The following is an 18,207-nucleotide window of genomic DNA, read 5'->3' as shown; positions in this document are numbered from 1 at the left end:
AGTGAGTAACGTGGGTTGCGAAATTGCAGTGACGCACGAAACCCCGACTCACGAAGTTTTGTGGTAATGATTTCCGTCTCCGTCTCCTTCCCCTCGGCCTCCGCCTCTTCTGTCATGCTAACTACTGCAGTCTCACCTGCAGACAGATGGTTCATTTCTGGTGACTTGCTACGTGTCTTGCAGAGCACCAGGCGCTCAGTACGCACTTGATTGGCGTGCCCATCCAAGTAAATGGCATCAACATCCCGCCACAACCTTACGCGATCCCCAAAGTCCTCGGAGAGTTCTCTCGGGAACTCTCGCGCAAAAGATACAGCCAGAACTAAGTCATTCCACGGCATGCGGAGCGGGCGAACAGCGTCGCCAACAATAGGGACACGTGCATGTGGGCCCTTTTGATAGCAACTCCCACGCAGGAAGTATGGAAACCATTGCTGCTTCTCAGTTGCGACAGTGACGTCGTGGTGCCACTGTGGGAAAACGAGGAACCTTGTGGGGCCGCGGGGAAGCGGCATGTGGAAATAACCACCAAAATACGGTCGCAACCATCCCGAGTGTCCGTTGTGGCCACGAGCGGCTTCCGCTTCTTCAATGCTCCTTACAAGGTTCTCCCTATTCTTCTTCCTCAACATCTCAGCGAATACGTGGCGGGATGGCTCCTCCTGCACGCTCCTGACGCAAGCTTCATGATCATGTTTGGGAGAGGATTCCTGAAGTTTTACGCGGAGAACGCGATGCGGTTTCCCCACTGTTCCGGTAGTGGCAGCGGAATCTTCAACCTCCTCAACAACCGTTTCAATTGTGGAGCCCCTTCGCAGTGGGTAAGTTGGTGATGCTGCCTCATATATTGGTGAGCTGTACCTGAATTTCTCCCAGCGGAGAGCCTTGCAGGCGGTAACGTCATTCTCCAATTGAACTAACAGTGCTTCTGTAGCGTTTTTAATGTTATCATTCCCCTTTGTTGTTGGTGCAGCACTGGTGTCACTCCTTGACGGTAACGTAGTTGATGTGTGTGCGCGGTATCGTGAGAAAAGCCACTGGAGGCAGGCGTCGTCACGCGCTATGGAAGAGTTGTGCAGTTCAAAATCTACCCGAGGCTCCTTAACTGCAGTCATTGCGCACCCTAAACAAAGGTATGTATGTCCTTTCTCTTCCTTTACAAAAGTTTTTGACTGTTTTGACCCATACTACTACACACACAACGGGTAGGGATTAGAAATACATTAGAAACAATGATACCAAAGAAACACTGTGCGCGATGAACAACCGTTTAAAAGTTTACTCCGGGATGCATCCCTGCTGGTACCCAAAGCACGAATGTACGAAAAACACGTCCCGCTGAAGCCGGTACTGTGATTCGATGCATAGGTAAGAAATTCATATGTGTGACCACCATGTGTGTATCATCGGAGATGTTGTTTTAGCGGTAAGCGCCTGCTTTAGGGGTGTGTTACGAGCAAAAAAGGAAAAAAATGACGAGGCAACAAATGAGCAAATCTCAAAAAAAAAACATAACACGATGTTTCACAGTGACCTCCGGCCTTGTTGAAACCTTACCAAAGCACAGGAAAGACATCCGACTTGCTTCCTCATTGCAGTTGCCTTCTTTTTCCACTGCTCTCCCCGTGTGCCGCTCCTCACCCAAACAACAACTCGCGGCACATCCCACTGCAGTTTGTGTGAATAATTAAATTACCCCTCCCCTCAGAGGATCACAGCCTCTGGTATCAAAAAGAGTTCATGCTAAACTGCTGTGGCCAGTTTATTCTCGACCACCCTCAGTACATCATCCATCCCCAGTTTCTTCGCTTTTTCTTCAACAAATCGCCACACAACTGGCGATGCCCGCACCCGCCTCAGCGGTGTCCGTTGAAGCAAGCACACAAACTTCCCAAGATCTTCACGCGTAAGCAGTAATTCGCGCGGAGGCCGAAGGACAATGCTGTTCCCCTCCGTAATGACCTCCTCCCCACCACCGTCCAGCTTAGCGATAATACTTCTGCTGAGATGCCGTTCCACAGCTGGCTTTAGAGCATTGGAGAAAGCTTGAGCGAAAAGGTCTGCCGCCTCAAGCACATCGAAAGCACTAACTTCTGTTAGTGCCTGCTTGAAGTCCACTTGCAGAACGCCAGGTGTGGGGCGGTACTGACCGTAGGTGTTATAGTCGTTTACGATAAGGATGCGGTGAAGGGTTTCGCGCACGTCAATGTCCAACTGGCTGTAATATTCGTCATCACCTTCTGCATCATTTACACGACGCCGTTCAGCACAAAGCCGTTCAATATGCCCCGACACGTCCGGATGTTGTTGCTGTCGGCAAAGATCCGTGAAGACGTCAACGTGCGTCAATGAAACGATATGTAACTTCATTAGAAGGTACATTCGCTCTGCAAAGAATTCCATCAAGCGGGTGAGTGGGTCCAACGCCTCAAGTGGCACATCGTCCTTCATTTGAATCTTTAATAAAACAACTGCAACGGCACACATATCCCCAGGTCGTATCGGGGATAACGTGGTCATTGCACACGCAGCGGCATCAGTGCTATCGCTACTTTTCCCATCAGAGTGGCTGAACGAGGCCGAGCTGGAGTACACTGCCTCACATAACGATATGAGCTTTACAAGGTTGCGGGGTACCGGTACGTCAGGCGGCGCCACCAGGCGGACCATTTGCAGCACATCTGCGGGTACAACATTTGTTGGACCAAGGCTATCGGCCATGAAGTCGATGACAGGTTCGATGAGGTCCAAATCCGTCGTCCTGAAGAGAGACATGGCGCGAAGTAAACGTGTAAAACTCGGTGGTGGGAAGGCCCGCAATGTGGGAAGAATGAGCGGCACAGTTGTGGGTCGTAAGTACTGTTGATGCGGTGCGCCAAAGCGTGCAAGAACAAGGAGAAGCTTGGTAAACATTGACGGTTTTAGTTCCGTTAGCCTCTTGAACCGCTCCCGTGCTCTCAGGTTCTGTAGCAGATGCGGGTCCAAATCCCCGATGAATGCAACGTCGGAAGCTCCTTCAGATGTGTGTGTTGCCTTTAAATCCCCCGCGCCAGTAGTATTAGTTACAGTTGGGTTAGAACTACTTGTGGAGCCACCGCATCCGTTCTCATTAGTCGCACCGTTTCCGTTGGTCGTAGCGGCGGTAATGTTAGAGCTGCTTTGAAGTTGGGCCAAGCGCAGCCGTTTCTTCTCCGCTTTAATGTTGGAATCAATTGTCTCCAAAATGCAGTCCGCAAGAAACCGAAAAGTGTTCATCTGATCGTGGCCCATTTTGTAAAGGTTAACGAACGCTCGGTAACTAGGCAATGACCCTAACTTTTTCCGTTTGTTGAGCACAGCAAAACGCCGACCTAAGAGCGCCAGGAAACGTTTAGGTGGAACGATTTTAGCGCGAGCAAAAGCCGTGAGCACACGCACCAATTCATGTGGATCTTTGTAGTGATTAATGTGGTGAACTAAAAACATACCCATCGCCTGAAAGAATTGCAGGTCCCGCTTTCTACGACCAGCACTCATGCCCATAACAATGATGCACCGCAGCACCGTCTCGGGTGACATTTCCTCGGCCGCACGAAGGATGATAAGGTCTGAAGTTTTCTCCTCTGCCTCGTGCACGTACACTGCATCACCTTGTTCATCATAATCATCAGCTTCCTCCTCCACAGCACCACCATTCCTGTTATCATTGACACTCTCCCCCGCAGCTGCCGGCCGCTTGGAGGCGCTCTTTGCCGCCGCGGTTGCGATAAGTGCAATTCTGTCACGAACCATATCCTTGAAGGTTGTACCGTACCGCACAAGTGTGGAACGGGCCCAGTGGCATTCCACAACATCCAGCAACTGGCTGACGTGGAATTCATTCAGACGCTCCATGAGAACAGGAAAAAAGATATGTTCCTCATCGGCGGACACCAGCCGTGGGTTCTTCGTCGCACGCAGGTAAAGAGTCACAACCTCCACCAACTCCTCTAGGGAAAGCGAGCGCACACAAGCTTGTCGTTCAAGTGTGCTGCGACTCACCGGCATTTCCTCCGCCTGCGACAAAGGCACCGCGCCCCCTTCTCCTTCGCCGTCCCTGTTGGCCAGCAGCGGGTCTGTCGGTTTCCCTGATGGAGGGATCGCTAAGCCCCGCTTCTCCAGCGCACCTCCATCATTGTGTCTTTTGTATACGTTTTCCGCTTCAGCCAACGAATTTGTTCCTACACCCTCTTCGTCCCCTTCGGCTTCTAACTCCCCTAAATCGTCCCCAGCGCCTTCCATTCCCGAGTCACCGGAAGTGGAGAAGCGCATGGGTTCCACCATGACACCAGAGAGCGCCGACTGCTTCGACCGAGAGGAAGTTGTGGATGCCACCTCCTGCTCGAGATCGTGCAGTTCCGCCATTTCCTCATCAGAAGGGACAACCCGCCTGATGCCGCTGCGTCGCGGTTTGGGTGGTGTTGTGCCATCGCTGTTATCCGTAGAAACGTGGCGACACATAACGTGGCACGCTGACAACCTCTGGTGTAGCGACTGATAACCTACAGTCCGACGATAAAGACGGTACATCAAGCTAATTTTATTGACTTGGCCTACAAATACATAACGAGGAGAAGTGAAGGGAGAGAGAGTGTACCCCCAATGTTTTTTATTGGTGTAAAAAATAAAATAAAATAACAATGTGTGTCCCAAACAGAATAACGCAAACTACGCGACTGGTGTGAGTGACACATCGACGAAAAGAAATCATGCAGTACGCTTAACAACCCCCCTCAGTGCGAGCATAAAACTCAGAAATCAGTAAATGCAGGCATCTGCGAACAGAGAAAAAGGAACTGCGAAGGCATAAACTGGACCACACAGCCCGTCTTCATGTTGTGCACGTAACGAACTGCGGCCATGTCCCAAGTCATCATTTCGTGCGACGATGTTTACATCAAACTTCATTTCGCGGATTAGTTTCACCTGGCCTCAGCCTACTGCCGGCTGCCACACACCAATGCGCTTAAAAGCGAATTAACTTGTTAGATAAGTGGCAAAACTGAAAAGGAGCAATCCGCATCTGCGTGGTTGATGTGACACATAGATCACGCAAAATCCCACCAAATACCCTCCTCAACTGCACAACTAGCTCCAGTTATGCACGCATTACCCACGGTCCAGTACCTTTGAGGCTCCTTAATTTGCCTCTTTAGTTGCTCATCCAGCCTTTCGGACTAACAAAATACCTTCGCTAACATCTTCTGCGCCATTTGCTGCTCCTGTCCCCCACCAAATCGGCGCGCCAGTTCCGCCGTAAAAATCCAGACGAAACGCTGCTGCTTAACCAGAACCAACGACGACTCCTCCATTAGCAGTTGCATGAAGTGACGCACTTTTGCTGCGTTACAGTGGCGTTGCCCGAACAAACGGAGCACATCCTCGTCGGTTGAGGTGGCGCTTATATTTGCACGCCTTATGCGGCCCTCGATGGTAGCGTTAATGCGTCGCTCCACCCACACAGGTAGTGCTCGAGGCGGTGTAGAGGAAATACGGTGAGGCGAACTCAATGGAACGACGCCCTCAACACAAGAGGCATTGGCTGAAGGAAAAGAAGAAGGCTGAAGATGTACCCGCCACATGGCTCTGGCACCAACAACAATGTTGTACAACCCGACGTGACTAAACGTGTCATTCAGTCGATCCTCCTCCTTTTGTGTAATCGGCGAGCGCATGATCATCTGCATCTCAAACAAGTAAATTAGCTCATCATACACCTGACGCGCTGCTCTGCACAGCTCAGCAGTAGGACGGGAGGTTACCTCGCCCACCTCACCAGAATCCTCCAATTCCGCTGCGTCGTACAGGAGCTCCGACATCGGAATCAACATGTCACTCTCTTTATTCAAGACACTCTTCGCAAAAGTTATACGTGCGTTCGCCGCAGCATTGCGCTCCTCCCACAGTTTGATAGATTGCGTATATTGATGTGGCTTTGCGCGCATGCCGAGAATAACCGTGAGCTCAATGAAGCGGGAAACGACGGGCATCGGCACCACGCCCGCCTCAAGCATAGCACGCAACGGCGCTGCGAGTGCTTCTACACACGAACGTACGTTGACGCCAACAGATGACGATGGAGCGTAGCGACGAGAAAGATCATATAACACTTCCGCCCAACCAAGCAGCTGCGACGCTCGCATATACCAGCCGTACGTCCTGCATAAAGATATGACATGATCAACAAGTGGTGTGAGGGTAAGTTGTGAAAGCAGAACTGGCTTCTGAAGCGCCGTGCGCAGGGCCGCCTTGCTCAGACTAACCGAAAGTGGATAATTCACCCCACGCCGTACAATTTCATCTGCTATCGATTGTACGAGCGTTAGTGAATCACAGCGTGTCTTTCGAACAAATAAAGACAACTGTAACAACTCCTCGCGGTCCAAATAATGTACCATTGGCGCCAGGAGAAAGTCCGATGTCCTCGCAAGTGATGCATGGAAGTCAACACCCAGTTCGCCCGCGATGCTCAACAGCGAGAGCAACTCCTTCGGAGTGAGGTCCGCTGATTTTTTTACGCGCTGGGTGATTGTTTGCCTTGACATTGGGCGCTTTTGAGAAGTGGCTTCACATGATCCAATAGCCTCCACCTCAAAGGCAATATTTTTTAGAGCCTTGTCGACAAAGTCGTAAACGGTAGAGACATCGTTGCACCAGCATTCCTTTCGAAGTACTCGTAATACACGGAATAGCTGCCTAGTTGTAAGTCCAGAAAACACATGGCCCACCGTATAGTTTTGCTTGGTGTCATTAATATTACCCCCCTTATTATCGTTGTTACTTTTGATATTACCCTTTTCACCTTTTTTTTCCCTACCACCGGGACCGCTGTGGATGGTAGTGCCATCTTTGGGCCCGTTCCCATATTTCCCCAGTTGCATCGCATCTCCTAATGTATCCCTCAACGAGCGATTCAATTGTGCCAACCTACCCACGGTACGTTGCCAAAAGTGATTGGGTGCATGTGTGCCCGCTTCATTCACAGACCACATCAAACCTATGATTGGATCAGGGCTTTGTATTGTGTTGATATCAAGGAGTGCACACTCTACAATAGAACTCATGAGCGATAAATGCCCATGAAAGAGTCGTGGGCACTGTGACAGTACCGACCGCGCCTCTTCTGGTGAGAGTTTGCCCTCTCGCAACAACTCCGCAATCCACGCCAGCAGACTCCGCTGCAGGAAGGAATGGTAACGGCCACCAGAAGCATCCATAAGTTGTGCGGGCCAATGGGGCCGAAGTAACCGAGCGACTTCAATGTATGGCACCTCGCGCCGCTCAACAACGCGGGTCACTTCACTCAAAAGGATATCACGATGAAAGGCGGGAACTCGCTGCCGCCGCGCACGAATGGCCACGTAGCGCTGCCGTACGGCCTGCACCTTGGAACGACACAACTCGGCCAAAATGTCCTCACTACGAATATACGCCCGAAGTGCTTTCAGGAGTTGCAGTGGGTCTACCGGCCGGGGCGCAATACCGACGGTTGCATCCCCATCGGTTGCTTCCTTCTTTTCGTCCCCACAAGCGCTGTCTGTGACGGCAGCAGCGGCGGCGCTACTAGATTTCTTCTGTAGGGTAACTGCCATGGATATCAAAAGCTCAACCGTATTAACATGCTTACGCCTGCTGGCTTGAATTTTTTCCTTCGCACCTGCGGCGGGCACTGCGACTTCAGCTTCAACTTCCTTGCTACTATAAATATTACCGCTGGCAGCGTCAGTAGTGGCAGTTAGTGTCACGGGTGTGTGAGCAGTGTGCGTAACTACTGGGTTATTTAACTCCAGAGTTGAAGCCTTTAAATTCGTTGGGGCCGCTGGCGTCGCGGATCGAGCGTAAGCGGAGCCCACAACTGCAGCGCTCCTGCGTGGAAGAAGGCTTAGCCGTCGCATGCTTTCCTCTTCTCCCTCTCTTCCCTACACTCCCCGACGACTATGCAAAAATACTAGGAATAAATGCAGCAAAAATTATTGTAAAAGGGGGAAGGGAAAGGGTGAGTGTAAAGGAATTGATTTAAAAAAAAAAAGGAGCGGTGTGAAGTCTCACGTGCTTCGATTCCCCTATGCCACAAAAAAAAAAAAAGAGTACATTGACGGAATTCGTTAAGGAAGATAGGTTAAACAATGTCAAATAGAAGAGGGAGAGCGGAGTAAAAACTCCTTGTTAAAATAACCTAAACACTACCAGTAACTCTAACCGCACAAGTTCAACAATATTCGCTACCCCGACGTCACATCCCCTATTGAGAGGTTTCGAAACCCAGCGGAGATTCCGCGACATAAATGAAAGGTGACTTACGAAACCCTTCAATACGAGCAGCAATGCACACAAAAACACATTGCAATGTATGCCACACTATTATTGAATTTATATGCTCCCAACCGAAGGACACAGGCAGCGCCATATATATATATATATATATGTACACGTACGTCCCCGAGGCGGGGAACATGTTGTTGAAACGGGAGCGGAATATCGTATTTATTTTTAAATGTTAACCATTACAGGTGCGTCGATGTTAAAGAAGCGAAATTCTCCACTGGGCGGGGGTTCGGAGAATATATGTTCCAACAGATGAATTAAGGTGCAGGTTCAGCTACGGCACTCCCAGCATCACCTCGACACTAAAGTTAACAACGGCGATGGTGCGATGTAACGTAACAAGAGACATAAACAACTCACGTGGCGCAATGACCAGATATTTCACGCGCTGCAGAAAAAAAAATATATCTTCGCACCTTTAATTATCCGTTCGAGTCTATAAAGGTTGCGTTTAACCACCTGCATCAAATAATTCACTAATGCAGTGACGTCGCGTGCATCATACGGTGTCGCACCCCACCAATATGCAAACCATATGCGAGTATTGTCTCCTTGACGTAGAAAAAAAAAAAGTGGTTCCCAACTGCCTTCTTCAGTTTGACTCAGCTTCGCTACAAAACAGTTGCGGTTTTTTTTTTTAATCGCAGACACAGCAACACAACCGCCGTACACACCGAAGGAAAAACGAAGAAAAGCGGGTGATGCATAATCGTAGGCTTTTCTTACGGAGGCGCAACTGCACAATGGGGAAAGAAACTTACCTGCTCATTTGAGCACCACACGGCAACTAAAGTTAGTGATGCAGCCTGAGATATTTGGCAAAAACGAAAAGCGATGCAAGGGCAACTTATCCAAACAGGCAGACGTAAAACTCAGCAGCGGAAAAAGAAAAACATAAGTTTGAACAGGGAAAATGTATGCGAGTCCTCTATGATGAAAAGGAAACAAAACTACAGCAATGACATTAAATTTAAAAAAGAAGATACCTCGGTTGCCTCCCTAACACTGGTACAAGTTGGCCCGAGCATCATCAAAAGTAAAAGGAAACTATCATCACATGCTCGACGTCACGCCGGTGCAATGACATCATATCTCCAAGGGCAACAAAGCAAACGGGCATTCATATATATATATATATATATATATATATATATGCATAATTCTGTTTATTTATGTTGGTGTATCAGCCGCAGAGGGAGACGAACCCTTTTCTTTTCTTTTTGATCGACACCTTTCCCTTCAGCTTTGGCACACCGTAACGCCTCTTTTAAGCAGTCACCTAGCCGCTATAATCATCATATGGCAAGACATACAAACGCACCCACACGTTTACAACTTAATAACGATACATCTATACGGGGTTTTTGAGCAGGGACTCAAAACAGCGTTGGGCGGCTTCCCGCCACTTCAGAAAACTGGGACTAGCGCCCGCCGTGGATAAACTCAACGTGCCGAAGACGAGTAAGCCCACCGTTGTGAAGTCGAATGTTAATAGGCCCGAGGCACAGAGAAGCGGGAGGAGTACGTCCAAAACCAAGCTATATATGCGCAGTGTGCCCACAGCATTCACTGCAGTGCTATTTTGTGGCACTTTAGGGGAAACTACGGTTTCTACGTTGCCGTTAAGTTTAGCCTTCTCACCTCGTGACCGCGACAGGAAAGTCTCCGGAGTCACGTCACCACCTAATACGCTTTGCAAATGCCTCCGTTCCTCCTCAAGTAATCGTTGAATCGAAGGAAGTAACGCAGCGTTTATGACACCATTCTTCTCCACATCCATCACCGTAAACGCTTTGCGTAAAAGGGTCGTGCGTGTCACTCGCACCTTTCGCTTCGCGTCCGATAGGCGGGACGGGCTCAAATCTCTTTCGTGCGCGTTGAGCAGGTTCATGTTTGCGTTTACTTTTGATGATGCCACAACGTAAAGCCGCATTGAATCGTAGAACTCTTCGCACTGCTTCTGCGTGAGTCGTACGCCCGTCAAGAAGAACAATTCATTTTTCGACGATGGAGGCCACGCGACACCATATATCTCCGCAAACTGTGCTACCGCGTCACACTCCATTTCCTCGGCTACATTCTCAAAATGCGGCACGCCCAATTTGGCACCTTTAGGCACCCGTGTTCCCTTATTTCCCTGTGGGGATGGCCGCTGGCGCCTGTTCGCACCGGAATCGTCACGACGGCTCATTCCACGACCAGCAGGTAATTTACCTCCTTCAACTAAGCGGGCGGGGGCCGCTGGCCGTCGACCCGGGGGCAACCGTTTCTTCTGGTTACCTAAGCGTTCTGTGTTCCATGGCAAGTCAGTCTCCTTCAAGAAGGATTTTACTCGGAAGAGATCAGCAAAGCACAGGGGTTTGTCCTTTCCTTCTTCCCCACTCTTTCCCTTCATTTTGCCCGCAGTGTTGGAACTCCCATCGCGTATCTCTACAATTCGTTGTGCCAGTCGTGCTACCTCCTCTCGTTGAATGTCGTTGAACATTCGCCAATGTTCTGTGTACACCTTTGCCTGAAGAAACATCTCCTCTATATCAGCAGCTTTCAAGGAAAATTTCTTCTGCGACGGATGTGGAAATGGTAGCGGAACCAGAGCAGAGGCGCTAGGCGCTAACGCAGTTGATGTGCGCGTTTCCCCAGGTGATAGCTTCCCAGCTTCACTCGCCGTAGGTGGAAGCACGTCTTTTCCCCTTGTGGTGGTATGCGGTATGTCCAACCGTCCTGCCCTTGTGTGCTTGCTGGCTGTGCTACAAATCTTAAGGGTGCCACCTTCCTCTACCACATCGTAGCTATCCGACCGCGTCATACCGCCGTCTCCGGTATTCGCTCGACTAGAAGACCGATATTTCCCCTTCAGATTATTTGCCTCCTTGGGTCGAGAAACTGCTTTTGGTGGTCTCTGCATATCCCTTGACCCAACACCAGGCTTCGACGGAGCCTCCAAAGGAGACATTAGTTGCGGCGATGATGAGCCTTGCTTCCCAGTAAAGACCGGCGGTGCGACAGGCAACTCTCCAGAGCCAACAACAGTAAAACTCAAACTCTTCTGCATGCTACTCCCGTCCGCACCTTCTTCATCACCACCCCCCGAATCACCCACAACAAAGCTGATGGTGTCATCGTTCGAAGCCTCACGCCGTGAAAGAGGTTTCTTGCCGCCAGTCGACTGCGTGTCCTCTATGACGAAAACAACTGATTCATCTCCACTCTCCGTGCTTGACCGCCGAAGGCTCCTACCGTTAGAGTCATTACGTCGGTTTCCCGCTATCGAAGTGGGGGAAGCTGCCTTAAGAGATATATTGCGCGAACCTCCTTCAGTTTTAAACTGAATGGTGTCTGTATTATCCGAGTCATCCCCTCCCGCCTCGCCACACACCACAAACTGCAAACTTGATCCTCCGGACGAACGTCTCAAACTCTTGCGTGAAGTGGGGGAAGGAGCTCCATGAAGTGGTGGCCGCTTCAAATCCTTCACGGAAGGTTTCCTACTCTCACCACGAGAGGCGTTCCTTCCCTCTCGACCGACTACCGGAGACTCGAGCTCTGACATTACATTAAACTGAATGGTGTCTGTATTATCCGAGTCATCCCCTCCCGCCTCGCCACACACCACAAACTGCAAACTTGATCCTTCGGACGAACGTCTCAAACTCTTGCGTGAAGTGGGGGAAGGAGCTCCATGAAGTGGTGGCCGCTTCAAATCCTTCACGGAAGGTTTCCTACTCTCACCACGAGAGGCGTTCCTTCCCTCTCGACCGACTACCGGAGACTCGAGCTCTGACATTACATTAAACTGAATGGACTCCGAATCGCTCATCTTGATCGGTGATACTATAGCTGCGCCGCTTTGAGGGCTCTAAGTCCTTGGAAGTTCAGTGAAATCTTTTTTCACAGAAACGAAAAACAGACGCTTATAATTATGTGAGAGAAAGGTAGGAAGTAGTGAACCTCAAAAGAAAAAGAAGGACAAATGAAAGCAGATACATTTATCTACTTATGTGTATATATTGATGCCGATACATGATAGCGCGAAATATGTGGTGGCGAGTAACACTTTTTACACAACATGCCTTCAATTTATTGTTAGACTCAGCCTCGTATGCATCAAAGCAGCAGCCCAGGGGGGGGGCAAGTTGAAAGGGAGAAGGGAAAAAACACGCAAGACACAAAGGTAAGCTAGTTTCAATTCTACACGCAGGAGGGGGGAACTTTCACCATCACTTGAAATAATAATACATGTATGCCCTTTAGTTTCACTTTACCTTTGATTTCCTTCCCTCCCTCATTCTTGTTGTTCGGATGGACCGACCACATTCACGCGCCGCGAAAAGGAGTTCCGTTTCTTCTCGATACAAGGAAAAAACAAATGGGGAGAGAGCGGGCGTTCCTTACCGGCGGCCCCTTCCCTTTCCACCCCTGAAAAAGCAAAAGCACATGATCACTCATACCCGTTTCTTTACTTTTATGCATTTTTAGGCAATTTCGTATAACAGTTTAACACTCTAGAGAGAAGATTTTGCCCATGAAGAGAAACTATACATGAAGAAAAGTTATGCTGAGGCTACAGCTTCAGGAACCACAGCCGGCCCCATCTTTGATGCGAATGGCGTGTTGTTGGAGTTTGTGGGGACGGTGACGGGGTCGGCAGACGCGGGCGGTTTTCCACCGGCGGCCAACACGGGGCAATTATTGATATCATTCGTCACCTTCCACCGCTCACTGAGTTGCGGTTTTTTACCGAAGTCACAAGCTAAAACACGGATGCGCAACTCCGCATTTGTGGCAGAGTGAGAAAGAAGATACCATGAATCCTGAGCGATACCCATCGTCAGATCAGTCAAAGGAAGGCAGAGAGATCCCAATATTTCGTCCGCAACGATGTCTCTGTTCCAAAGCTCGACACACACCTGTGCGTTAGCTTCGTTGGCCACGTGAAACCGAAATGTTTGGTTCCACACAGGATTACATGTATTGTTCACGACTTTTGTCTTATGTATTGTATCGCCTACCTGTACACAACAATAGGGATCAGGTGTGCAAAGCGTTCTCCTGTCGTGCAGGCTCCGCGCGGCACAAATACAAACCTGAAGCTTCCCCATATCTGTTTCCTCTCCAATGTATATGCAGCACCTGATAAACGCAACCTGTGTTATGACACCACACTCTCACATACAGTAGAACGAATAAAGAGGTCGGTTGTGATGAATACAGTTGAAGCAATGAAAGAAAGGTGTTTGAATCAACAACAACAATAACAACTGCATAAAACAGATGAGAGTGGCTTGTTAAAAGCATGCGATGAAAGAGAGAAAGAGAGATTGACATGAAGAAATGCGACGTCCGCACAGGAAACCATGGACTGAAATGAATTTATACGTATGTAAAGGCAGTTTCCTCTAACCAATGGTTACACTTTGATTTCTCCGCAAAAGCAGGGAACTCAACAAAAGGCGCAGACAACATGTTTCTTTCAAACAATATAACGGCATCCATACACACACACGTCACTTCCACAGGACCGCAGTTATCTCTTCATAACAGTAAAATTAGCAAACACGACAATCGGACGTGCCGGTGCACAGTTCGATCAGTTGACGTTCCAATCGCCTAAAGGATTCAGCGCATATTAATCCTGCAGTATACATATATACATATATATATTCATCCCGAGGGCTTTTAGAAAAGAAAAAAAGAATAAACCCCAACAACGTGACTGGGCCCAAGACGGAAAATGCGTCAGATGAAATTGAAGGTGAAAACAGTAATTGCAACCTACCCTGAACCCCGTAATCGAGAAACAGTAGCACCCCAATGAGTGCGCGCTACGATGATCAAACTAATATTTGCTTGGCAAGAAAGATTCGAGTAACAGCACAAGAAAGAAAGAAAGAAAGGGGAAACGTAAACAGTTAAAGGCAGAAAGACTAGGAAAGTGAGTATTATCGAACACAAACACACGCCAAGTAGCCGCGCAACTCGCGGCGTATGTAATTCTTTAGCAGTAAGCTATGCGCAGAGCAATACAATTACCAATGCCGCAGCCGCAGCCGCATCGAACCAGTGCAAAAAAGCGGAACGAACCTCCATAACACTGTGGTGAGGTAAAATGGGCAAACAGGTAAAAGAGAATAAATATATATATATATATATATATCAGTATATATCCGTATATATCCGTATATATGTGCGTATAGCAGTAGAAAAATCATCCACAGGCTGACTTTAAGCTGCTATGTTGTAGATACAAAGTGGCATAAAAATGATCTGATGGGGAGAAAGAATAATCGATGTTATGAACAGAGGTGTAACAAGTTGTAGGGGAAAAGCGGCAAATGATGATGTACTCCTACTTATTGTTTAATGGCATTTATCGCTACCTCTTCCCAATTGCGAAGCACACGAGCACACAGCGAAGGACCCCGCAAAACAAAAAAAAAATGCAAAAGAAAAACAAAAGAAAAAGGGAATAGCTAAGTATCTATTGTACTGAACAAACGTGTTACAATTCCGAACATTCCTTATTCCTTCCCTCCAATTCTTTTTTCTACATTCCATCTTTTTTTTTCTCTAGCTTTTTCTTTTCTTTTCTTCTATATGACCCACTTTGAGGGCGTAATTACCCAACTGGGTGCACTGCATGCTAATGGTGAAACTAATGAGTCACAAATAAACAAACCGAAAAAAAACGTAAAATGGATATATATATATATATATACTATTTATTTATCATCACGTATTTGTAGTGTAGGCATGTCCGTTCGCGCAATCTAAAAAAAAAAAAAGACGATGAGCAAAGTTAACCTCAAAAAGAAAAACAAAACATAGGGACGATGTCACTTATTTTCCCATTCCCTCCGCATCCTCTAAACGAACACTTCACTTACGCCGCATTCGGTATATTCCCCACTCCCCACTTCCCCCCTCAACACAAATACGTTACGTTTCTGTCAGCCGGTAATAAAGCCCTGCACGTTAAAAAGGAAAAAAAGAAAAGAAAAGAATTCCCCTCCACTGTATTGTGCCGCAGCCGCCCGCATTTAACTCCATAACAAAATCCCTCTCAAACTACGGATAATAAGTTTGAGTTATTTATATATATATATACACACACACAGTGAACGGGAAAGGAATATACGAAAAAAAAAACACGAACAAACAAACAAAGAGGATGACGAAAGAAATTTTAAAAAAATCCGCGTTAGGGGAGGAACAATGAAAAAAAAAAAAGAAAAGAAGGTTATGAAAGTGGCGGCCGACGATTATGAGGAGAGAACGGAACTGCTGAACCCAATTATTCCTTTTTTTTTCCTCATCACTTCGCGTCATAAGCAAATTTTCATTAATACAAACACACACGCGTATATACACACACATACACACACAATATTTGATCGGCATCAATCGGCAAGCGGTCCAGAACGAATAGGAAAAAAAAAAGTTCAAACAACAGAAAAACGGCCGAAGACCCAGACAAACCAGAAAGAAAAGGAGTAAAGAAAGAAAACAAAAAAAAGACAGAGGCGGCACGCCAGTCATCCCTCCTTCTCTTAAAAACCACAATTTCTCTCACAGCACTTACTTTAGTAGCCCCTAATTTTGAAAGCAGCACACAACAAATCACAAGGCGGCAACTTTCCCCCAATTGTAGAAACACGTGGCGTGGTATCACAGCAAAAGTTAAGCAACGGTCTTTTTTTTTTCCGTTCATGAAAAAGAGAGGGGAAAGAAAGCGAAACGATATAATCGCCAACCGTACGCACACGTGTGTTTTGTCGCGAAATAAAACAATGAGAAAAGAGGGGGAAAAAACATTATTCACGTACCCGCCACATCGTACTCTCAGCAACCTGAACGTTTAGAGCTGCCGCCCTTGGAACCGAAGCAAAAACACCTTGACAATTTAACTGGAGACTTCTCCTTTTTTCTTTGATCCGATGCCTCTTCTTGCATTTCCTCAACCCTTCGCCCTCCCTCAGAAAAATCCTCCACGCTGGCGTCTTCATCGATGCGTTTCAACATATCATCAATTCTTTTGCGATGTGAAGTCACTTGAGGGTTCTCATCAGCTTTACTGTCCTCTCCGCTTTTGCCCGTGGCAGCACGACTGCATGAAAGAACTCCATCACCGCCATTTGCAAATGATGAAGCACGCGCCTGCAACGAATTGCCACCAAATCTAGCCGTATTTTGTACACTCGGTGGAGCCGCATTATCCTCTTGAGGAAGACACTCAACATCTGTGGCGTCCTCCGTCTCAACCTCGCCGTCTGATCCATTACATTTAACCTTCCTATCAACAACACCATCACCCGGGGCCGAGCGCTCACTATGAACCGCCACTGCATCCTCTTCACTTTCTTCTTTTAGTGGAGAGGATTTGTTTGGATCCACATGTTTGCTGGAATTCACGGCACACTCGGGCTCTGCAGCAGCGTCCGCTATAACATCCTCAGCCTCACCCTCAACATCAACATCAACATCAACATCAATTCCATCGCCGTCAATAGGATCAGCCATAACTGTAGCAACAGTCCCATTTGAGCCACGCCCCCGTGCACTCTTCAAATTATCAGCCGCATCCGCGCCGCCATGGCAAACATCATCTTCGTCAGCACATTCTCTTGGAGAAAATAACTCATCCTCGGACGCTTTTGTATCTTTCCGAACATCCCTCGATTTAATGGAAGAGGGTGACGACAGTGACGCCAGGGTTCCATATGCAGTGAGGGCCGGGTCCTCCGCCACTGTTCCTTCATCTAATGTAGTTTCGGGCTCATAACATAAAGGAAGAAGCGAATGCAACGGATCTCGTTCCGTTACCGCTGCCTTTTCTTCTTTAGCTTCCCCACTAGTGGTCGCAGCGTAGTTATCAGGAAGCGACTGACAAAGGCCGTGCAACACTTCCCATACACCATAATTGGTTTGCGCACTAGTTTCATAATAATGCACGTCGGGGAACGCGCTAAACAGTCCGGACTGCAGCTCAGACTGCGTAACAAATCTATCCATATCCTCAGGCTCGCTGTTATCAACAAGGTCTACTTTATTACCAACAATAAATATGTGACGGCCACTAATATCGGGATTGTACTGCATGGCACGCTTAAGGTGCTGCGAAGTTACATGGGCAAAACTTTCTCTGTTTCTCACATCAAATACAACGATGAGCGCAGAGGCACGGCGGAATGTGGAGTCGTGCACAGAGGCGTACCGCTCTAAGCCGGCAGTGTCCCAAAATTGCAGTCGCACATGTTGTCCCGGTCGCACACTCCGCACGACACGGGAAAAGAAATCGGTGCCTACGGTTGGTGTTGTGGCGGGAAGCGGTTCCAACACGTTTTTGGTCATAAGAGCCACATCCGCCTTGTCGTTGCAATCAGTTCGAGTGTTGGCACCATTTTGAGCACTATTTACCGCCGCTTCATACTTGTTAACCCCTTCTGCAGACACATTTGCCGAATTCCCACTTTTGTCGTCACCCTTTTCTGCGCCGTTGGCCCTCGTTTGTTTGTTTTCGGCTTGCGGCAACGGTGAAATATTCTCATATGGAATATCGAGCAATCTCTTCACGATGGACGTCTTGCCAACATTATAGTCGCCCACCACCGCAATCTTAAAAACAAACATCTGCTCATCCTTTTCTTCTCGTGCATTTCTTCCTTCAAGTGGAGCCTCGACCTTAACGGATTCCTCCGCATCGGCTACGGCGTCCAGTGATTTCGGGTCCTCCACACGCATCGCCTACAGCAGCCGCTAATCGGTAAAGAGAAAAAAAAGAGAAAAATACCGAAACGAACACAATTTGCAGTGAAAGGGAAAGAAAGAAAAAAGTGAAAAAAACTTTAATAAAGAAAGACGGTGAAA

At 48.1% G+C, this 18,207-nt stretch overlaps 7 protein-coding genes across 7 annotated transcripts; 1 reads left to right on the top strand and 6 right to left on the bottom strand.

The window, feature by feature from the left end:
• TbgDal_VIII8520 (hypothetical protein, conserved, (fragment)) lies at positions 1 to 1,115 on the bottom strand (the record flags this gene model as incomplete). The annotated part of the gene is made up of 1 exon (XM_011777882.1): positions 1 to 1,115. A coding segment is annotated over one exon (1,115 nt), but the record flags the coding sequence as incomplete, so codon positions are not given.
• Positions 1,116 to 1,743: 628 nt separating this feature from the next.
• TbgDal_VIII8510 (hypothetical protein, conserved) lies at positions 1,744 to 4,548 on the bottom strand (the record flags this gene model as incomplete). Its single annotated transcript, XM_011777881.1, has 1 exon — positions 1,744 to 4,548. The coding sequence occupies one exon, from the start codon at positions 4,546 to 4,548 to the stop codon at positions 1,744 to 1,746; it is 2,805 nt and encodes a 934-aa protein (XP_011776183.1).
• A 647-nt stretch (positions 4,549 to 5,195) lies between these two features.
• On the bottom strand, positions 5,196 to 7,913 carry TbgDal_VIII8500 (hypothetical protein, conserved; the record flags this gene model as incomplete). The annotated part of the gene is made up of 1 exon (XM_011777880.1): positions 5,196 to 7,913. The coding sequence occupies one exon, from the start codon at positions 7,911 to 7,913 to the stop codon at positions 5,196 to 5,198; it is 2,718 nt and encodes a 905-aa protein (XP_011776182.1).
• Positions 7,914 to 9,177: 1,264 nt separating this feature from the next.
• On the top strand, positions 9,178 to 9,567 carry TbgDal_VIII8490 (hypothetical protein, unlikely; the record flags this gene model as incomplete). The annotated part of the gene is made up of 1 exon (XM_011777879.1): positions 9,178 to 9,567. One exon carries the CDS (start codon positions 9,178 to 9,180, stop codon positions 9,565 to 9,567), a length of 390 nt encoding a protein of 129 aa, XP_011776181.1.
• A 127-nt stretch (positions 9,568 to 9,694) lies between these two features.
• On the bottom strand, positions 9,695 to 12,160 carry TbgDal_VIII8480 (hypothetical protein, conserved; the record flags this gene model as incomplete). Its single annotated transcript, XM_011777878.1, has 1 exon — positions 9,695 to 12,160. One exon carries the CDS (start codon positions 12,158 to 12,160, stop codon positions 9,695 to 9,697), a length of 2,466 nt encoding a protein of 821 aa, XP_011776180.1.
• A 733-nt stretch (positions 12,161 to 12,893) lies between these two features.
• TbgDal_VIII8470 (hypothetical protein, conserved) lies at positions 12,894 to 13,442 on the bottom strand (the record flags this gene model as incomplete). Its single annotated transcript, XM_011777877.1, has 1 exon — positions 12,894 to 13,442. The coding sequence occupies one exon, from the start codon at positions 13,440 to 13,442 to the stop codon at positions 12,894 to 12,896; it is 549 nt and encodes a 182-aa protein (XP_011776179.1).
• A 2,740-nt stretch (positions 13,443 to 16,182) lies between these two features.
• Positions 16,183 to 18,081, bottom strand: TbgDal_VIII8460 (small GTP-binding rab protein, putative; the record flags this gene model as incomplete). The annotated part of the gene is made up of 1 exon (XM_011777876.1): positions 16,183 to 18,081. The coding sequence occupies one exon, from the start codon at positions 18,079 to 18,081 to the stop codon at positions 16,183 to 16,185; it is 1,899 nt and encodes a 632-aa protein (XP_011776178.1).
• Positions 18,082 to 18,207: the final 126 nt, after the last annotated feature.

The sequence above is a fragment of the Trypanosoma brucei genome, chromosome 8 (genome assembly GCF_000210295.1).
Source record: "Trypanosoma brucei gambiense DAL972 chromosome 8, complete sequence".
Lineage (NCBI taxonomy): Eukaryota > Euglenozoa > Kinetoplastea > Trypanosomatida > Trypanosomatidae > Trypanosoma > Trypanosoma brucei.
Note: the sequence above shows the minus strand (reverse complement) of the source record. Positions and strands in the feature narration are given on the sequence as shown.